Source organism: Urocitellus parryii, chromosome 4 (genome assembly GCF_045843805.1).
Source record: "Urocitellus parryii isolate mUroPar1 chromosome 4, mUroPar1.hap1, whole genome shotgun sequence".
In the NCBI taxonomy this organism is placed as follows: Eukaryota; Metazoa; Chordata; class Mammalia; order Rodentia; family Sciuridae; genus Urocitellus; species Urocitellus parryii.
In genome coordinates this window covers 186,298,233-186,305,284 of record NC_135534.1, presented here as the reverse complement: position 1 = coordinate 186,305,284, position 7,052 = coordinate 186,298,233, and the positions used below count along the sequence as shown (strand labels likewise).

General features: G+C 52.0%; 1 protein-coding gene across 2 annotated transcripts; it reads left to right on the top strand.

The window, feature by feature from the left end:
* Window positions 1-1,035: 1,035 nt before the first annotated feature.
* Klf4 (KLF transcription factor 4) lies at window positions 1,036-5,789 on the top strand. Of its 2 annotated transcripts, XM_026391125.2 has the most exons (5): window positions 1,036-1,651; window positions 1,757-1,877; window positions 2,531-3,521; window positions 3,621-3,785; window positions 4,704-5,787. In XM_026391125.2, the coding sequence occupies exons 1-5, from the start codon at window positions 1,647-1,649 to the stop codon at window positions 4,877-4,879; spliced, it is 1,458 nt and encodes a 485-aa protein (XP_026246910.1). In that variant the 5' UTR covers window positions 1,036-1,646; the 3' UTR covers window positions 4,880-5,787. The 2 variants fall into 2 exon arrangements, with proteins under 2 accessions (XP_026246910.1, XP_026246909.1); XM_026391124.2 differs by having other exon boundaries at window positions 2,531-3,785; window positions 4,704-5,789.
* The last annotated feature ends 1,263 nt before the right edge of the window (window positions 5,790-7,052 follow it).

The following is a 7,052-nucleotide window of genomic DNA, read 5'->3' as shown; positions in this document are numbered from 1 at the left end:
CCAGCTAAGCCCCTTTTGGTGGGCTTGACCTATTCGGAGCCTTGGCTTAAAACAACGAGCTATCGTTTGACCTCTACTTCGCCATTTCACCTCTTTATGATTCAGTTTTCCTATCCATAAAGTGGAAAGGAGAGTGCGTAGCTTGTAAAGTGCTTTGAGATGTCTGGTTGAAAGGTGTCTCCGCGCCTCACAGTCCCTCTTCTCTTCTCCACCCACCAAAGTAAATCTTGAGTCCTTTCACTCCTTTCTTCGCTCCTTTAAATATTAAAACTATGACTCTCTTCCCATTCTGGCTTCTCTCCGCCTGTTGCAGGAGCAGAACACTCCTCCAGTCTTCTGAGGCTCCTATTCCTAGCCACCGAATGCTGCGCACCGCCTCCTCTCTATCCCCACCCCCACCAGGCAGGCAGCCCCACGAGGACCCGTGCGAGACCAGGCCCAGCGCCTGCCCCGGCACTGCGGGGCGGGAGCCGGACTCCAGCGTGCGTGTGCGAAAGAGGGCGGGCTGGATGAGTCACGCGGATAATCGCGCTATTCCACAGCGCGCAGAGAGCGCGGCGAGCGCGTAAGCGCACAGGGGTGGGGTCGCGTCACTTTCCCCCTAGCCCCCATCAGCCTTCTGGGTAGCCAGCTTCGAACCCTGGGAAGCTGACCATGGCAGCGCGGAAGAATTAGTTGCGCAGCCACCGGACCTGCGCCCGCTTCTCCGCGCCCAGCACCGGAGCCGTCGCCGCCACCGCCGCCGGCGTCAGCACGGCTCCAACCCGCCAGCTGCTGGGCTGGCGTCACGACCCAGCCCGGCCCCGCCCGCGCCCCTCCCTCTCCCCCGCCCCCACGTGCGCCGAGTTTGTTTATTTAGCTGCTATGACAACCAGCGGGGGGGCTGAGGGGGGGCGGGGAGAAGAAAGGGAGGGGGCGGGGTCTGACGGCGGACCCTGGCGCGCAGCGGGTAGGAGGCGGGGAAGGAGCTTCCCGAGAAGTTATAAGTAAGAAGCGCGCGGCGGCCGCCGGCAGTTCCCCGGCCCGAGAGAACGAGCGCGGCTGCGGGCGCGCGGGGAACAGAGGCGGTGGCGGGCGGCGGCGGCACCGGGAGCCGCCGAGTGCCCCTCCCCGCCCCTCTGGCCCCCCACCCACCCACCCGCCGGTGGCCCGCGCCCATGGCCGCGCGCGCTCGGCGCAACCCCCAGGACTCCGCGCCCTGCGCCGCCGCCCAGCTCGCAGCTCCGCGCCACCGCGGCCATTCTCACCTGGCGGCGCCGCCCGCCCACCGCCCGGGCCACAGCCCCTGCGCCCACGACGACAGCCGCAGCGACCGCGACAGCGGTGGGGGACGCTGCTGAGTCGAAGAGAACTCAGCCTGGCCACCGGACCTACTTACTCGCCTTGCTGATTGTCTATTTTTATAAGAGTTTACGACTTTTCTAAAACTTTTGTATACAAAGGAACTTTTTTTAAAAAGACGTCTTCAATATATATTTAATCCAAAGAAGAAGAATCTCGGGCAATTGGGTTGTTTTTTTCTTTTTTCTTTTCTTTTTGGTTTTTGGCTCCGTTTCTAAGTTTTTTTTTTACCCCCCCCTCTTGACTTTGGGGTTCGGATACCCCAGCTGCTTCGGGCACCCGAGGACCTTCTGGGCCCCACATTAATGAGGTAAGTAAGATGCGAGGCATTGGGTGGGAAGGGGAATCAGTGGGACGCCACTGGAGCAGCGGTGGAGAGTGGCCCTTGACTTCTGCCTCCCTGTGCGCCCCGCAGGCAGCCACCTGGCGAGTCTGACATGGCTGTCAGCGACGCGCTGCTCCCGTCCTTCTCCACGTTCGCGTCCGGCCCGGCGGGAAGGGAGAAGACACTGCGTCCAGCAGGTGCCCCGAATAACGTAAGTGTCACGCAAGGCTACAGGGAGCACCTAGTGGATTTCGGTGGGTGGTACGTGGTCGAGCGGAACCCGGCAGTCACTTAGAGACCCTTGACAAGGGGAAGGAGTGTCCGTCTCGCGGACTCCACAGCCTTCCCAGGATGGCTTCCACGCCCTTGGGTCGGGTACGTGCGTGTGGTCCCGCACTGCGGTGCCGCCAGGGGCGCACAGCGGGTCTTCACAGGTCCCCAGGCGCGCAAGCGGTAGGGTCCGCGCGGCTGGGCCACCCGGCGGGAGGTAGCCAAGTCCCAAGACACCGGCTCGGCCCGAATGAGCTTAGCGCGTAGGCGGCCGGGTGGCAACGGCACACCGGGAGAGCCGCCGTGTCCCAATTCCGGGGGTGGCAGCAGAGTCTCGGGGATCTGGAAGGGGGAGGGTCCGGGGCGCTAGTTCAGGCAGTCAAGAAGACACAACATGCAGACGCATCAGCTTCTCTCGAACCTGGGTGTTGGCAGAGATTGCAGCGTTGGCATTTGGAGTACCCCGGAGCTTTCTGCCCTGCCCATTCTCCAAGTCTGGGAGGTGCAAGTGCTCTTGGCTCGCCAAGAAGTCACTGCGACGGGTGGTTATAGGGGACCACCATTAACGGTCTCTCTCCAACCCTGTTCCCACAGCGCTGGCGGGAGGAGCTCTCCCACATGAAGCGACTTCCCCCGGTGCTTCCCGGTCGCCCCTACGACCTGGCGGCGGCGACCGTGGCCCCAGACCTGGAGAGTGGCGGAGCCAGCGCTGCGTGCGGTGGTAGCAACCCGGCCCTTCTACCCCGAAGGGAGACGGAGGAGTTCAACGATCTCCTGGACCTAGACTTTATTCTCTCCAACTCATTGTCCCACCAGGAGTCGGTGGCCGCCACCGTGTCCTCGTCGGCGTCAGTCTCATCCTCTTCATCCCCATCGAGTAGCGGCCCTGCCAGCGCGCCCTCCACCTGCAGCTTCAGTTATCCGATCCGGGCCGGGGGTGACCCGGGGGTGACGCCAGGCGGCACCAGCGGCGGCCTCCTCTATGGCCGGGAATCTGCGCCGCCTCCCACGGCTCCCTTCAACCTGGCGGACATCAACGATGTGAGCCCTTCGGGCGGCTTCGTGGCGGAGCTCCTGCGGCCCGAATTGGACCCCGTGTACATTCCGCCGCAGCAACCGCAGCCGCCAGGTGGCGGGCTGATGGGCAAGTTTGTGCTGAAGGCATCGCTGAGCGCCCCTGGCAGCGAGTACGGCAGCCCGTCGGTCATCAGTGTTAGCAAAGGCAGCCCTGACGGCAGCCACCCGGTGGTGGTAGCGCCCTACAGCAGCGGGCCGCCTCGCATGTGCCCCAAGATCAAGCAGGAGGCGGTTTCCTCGTGCACGGTCGGTCGACCCCTAGAGGCCCACTTGGGCGCTGGACCCCCGCTCAGCAATGGGCACCGGCCTAGCGCGCATGACTTCTCCCTGGGGCGGCAGCTCCCCAGCAGGACTACCCCGACCCTGGGTCCCGAGGAACTGCTGAGCAACCGGGACTGTCACTCTGCCTTGCCGCTTCCCCCAGGATTCCATCCCCATCCGGGACCGAACTATCCACCCTTCCTGTCCGACCAGATGCAGCCACAGGTCCCACCACTCCACTACCAAGGTCAGTCCAGGGGATTCTTAGCTGGGGCTGGGGAGCCCTGCGTGTGCTGGCTCTCTGGGGCCCCCGACATGATGTTGACCCCACCTTCTTCGCCCCTAGAGCTCATGCCACCTGGTTCCTGCCTGCCAGAGGAACCCAAGCCAAAGAGGGGAAGAAGGTCTTGGCCCCGGAAAAGGACCGCCACTCACACTTGCGATTATGCCGGCTGCGGCAAAACCTATACAAAGAGTTCTCATCTCAAGGCACACCTGCGAACCCACACAGGTAGTGTGACAGAAGCTGAGAAAGCAGGCAGATTGGTGTCCCGGGGCTTATAGGATAGCTGTGAACGCACTCCTTTGGGTGCTTGTGGTATATGTATGTATAATCTCCTTCATCTCCTGGATCAGAGGAGAGGACAGCCAACCGGCCCCTGATTGTTTTTTTTTTTTTTTTTTTGCCCAGGAGCCTTTTGCTTGATGGATGATATCTGCTTGAATATGCAGTTTTGTTAGGTCTTTATAAGGCAGGGAGATTCCCAGCGGTATGTGGGCCTCTCCTTAGTTGGGCAAAGCCTTGATCTAGTAATCAGGAAATTATACTTTGCCCTGCAAAAATTGATGGCTTTTTTCTTAAATCAAATTTTAATTTTCTAAATTATTCTCTTTTCAGGATCACCTTCCTGTTAGTTCTAGTTTAAATAATTAGATTTTATTCAGATTGCAATAATTAACTATTAAGGTTCTTGGAGTTCCTAAAATCATTTACATAATAGTGTTCTTTAAAAAAAAAACAGAAATGGCAGTACCATGGGGGGGGGAGTGGGATAGGATACTTTTGTTTCATTTGGGCAGAGACAGCATCAATATTTCCAAGTTCATTGACACCACTGTGATGTCTTGGATTTAAAACATGAAAAACATTAGCCTGATAGCAATGTGGATATGGGCAACAATGTGGATGTGGGCGGTTTGTGTTTTCACTGCTTAAGTACTGTTTCCCTAAAAAACAGAGCAAATGCTTATTTACTATTACTGATGTGAAATTTAATGTGGCCCTTTAGTAGTATAAAGAGATTTCTAGATTCTTTCACAAGGGGGCATCTGGGGAGTTGATATTAGTATCTGGCCTCCAGTTATAATAGAGGTCTCTTCTTTATTCTGGCTATGGCTTCAGCTTTTTTCCCCCCATTTCCCTTTACAGGTGAGAAACCTTACCACTGTGACTGGGATGGCTGCGGGTGGAAATTTGCCCGCTCTGATGAACTGACCAGGCACTACCGCAAACACACCGGGCACCGCCCGTTCCAGTGCCAGAAGTGCGACCGGGCCTTTTCCAGGTCGGACCACCTGGCCTTACACATGAAGAGGCACTTTTAAATCCCAAATAGTGGATATGACCCACACTGCCAGAAGAGAATTCAGTATTTTTTTTTAACCTTTCACACACCGTCTTCCCACGGGGGGAGGAGCCCAGCTGACAAGCACTACAATCATGGTCAAGTTCCCCAGGAGTCAGCTTGTGAAGGAACGGATGATCAGTAGAAAGGAGGAATGAAAAAGACAAATCAAAGAACTGATGGGTCTGTGACTGGATCTTCTATCATTCCAATTCTCAATCCAACTTGAACATGCCTGGACTTACAGAATGCCAAGGGGTGACTGGAAGTTTGGATATCAGGGTATAAATTAGATCCGAGAGTTGGGGGTGGGGGGAGGGAAGACCAGAATTCCCTTGAATTGTGTTTCCATGCAATATTAAGCATAAAGATCACCTTGTATTCTCTTTGCCTTCTAAAAGCCATTATTATGTTAGAAGAAGAGGAAGAAATTCAGGTACAGAAAAATGTGTTTTTTAATAGCCTACGCGATGGTGCTTGGTGAGTCTTGGTTCTAAAGGTACCAAATGAGGAAGCCAAAGTTCTCAAACTGCTGCATACTTTGACAAGGAAAATCTATTTTTGTCTTCCGATCTACATGTATGACCTAAGTCAGGTAAATACACCTGGTTTACTTCTTTTACATTTTTTTATGCAGACAGTCTGTTATGCACTGTGGTTTCAGATGTGCAATAATTTGTACAATGGTTTATTCCCAAGTATGCCTTAAGCAGAACAAATGTGTTTTTTTCTATATAGTTCCTTGCCTTAATAAATATGTAATATAAATTTAAGCAAACTTCTATTTTGTATATTTGTAAACTACAAAGTAAAAAAATGAACATTTTGTGGAGTTTGTATTTTGCATACTCAAGGTGAGAATTAAGTTTTAAATAAACCTATAATATTTTATCTGAACAATGATTTCATTGTTTTTGTTTTTGTTCTGGAGAATCGTGTAACAGATTTCAGTTTATACATTGGGGAAGAGGGCATCTGAGAAGCATGTTAAAAAGCCAACTTGTTCTGAACAGAGGTTGTAAAAGACTTGTTTTTTTAAGCTACTTAGTTTTACAATCAGTACTACCAGAGCTGAGTACTGAAAATTATCAAATTTAGAAAACATCTGGTCTGGGTTGCTCTACAAATATACGTAAAACTACACAAGAGCAGTTTTCTTATTTGAATGTGATTTCCCAGGTAGAGACAGCTCAATTATTCTGTTCAGTTTTAATATGAATGTTTATCAATAAACATACACATTCCAGTTTCACATTTAAAAATATTTTCATGGTTTGTCTTTAATTAAAAGTAAGTGAAAATATACAAGTTTTGTCTCTCTGGAGGCCCGCTCTTGTGCTCCCCACGAATTTTGAGTAACAAAGGAATCTTCCCCAGGCAGACAACCATAAGAACAGTTCCACAGTGCCCTCCTGAGGATTAAAGGATCTATTCATTCTGTTTGTGACAGGGTGTATGTGTGTGATCCCCAAAGAGGTCTGGAACAGCTTCTAGCAGATTATTTTAAAACTTCCTCAACTCCTCTGAAGACAGAAACTGACTAGAAAATTAAAAATTAACTCATTCATGGTGCTGGGAATGTGGCTCAGTAGTAGACTCTGCCTGAGTAAGATTCTTGTGTTTGATTCCCCAGCACCTTCAAAATTATTTGAATTAACAAAACTAATTATAAATTGTAAAGTTTTAAATGGTGTTTTTGCAAGTTCATAGCATTTTATTTCTGGGTTGTGCATGACAATAGAATGCACTATGACACATCATCATACATAAGTGGAGTATAAATTCCCATTCTTCTGGGTGGACATGTTGTAGAGTTACACCAGTCATCTAGTCATATCTGCACATGGGGTCATAATGTCCAATTCATTCTACTATCCTTCTTACCCCTCTCCCCTCCATTCCCCAATGCCTAATCCAAAGTAACTATTTTTCCCTAGCCCTCCCCCCAATATTTCTGTAGTTTAAGTTTCAAAACTGCACTATTCTAATCTCAAGTGTCTTGAAGTGTGTGCCCAAGAGAGTCAAGTAAATTCATTTGTGACACTTGTTGACACCACAATGGCGATATGAGTGACTAACAAGATCATCAGGGGGGCAGAGCTGACTGTCATTTTCCTTAGAGTGCTTATTAACTGTCCATTATATCTAGTGTC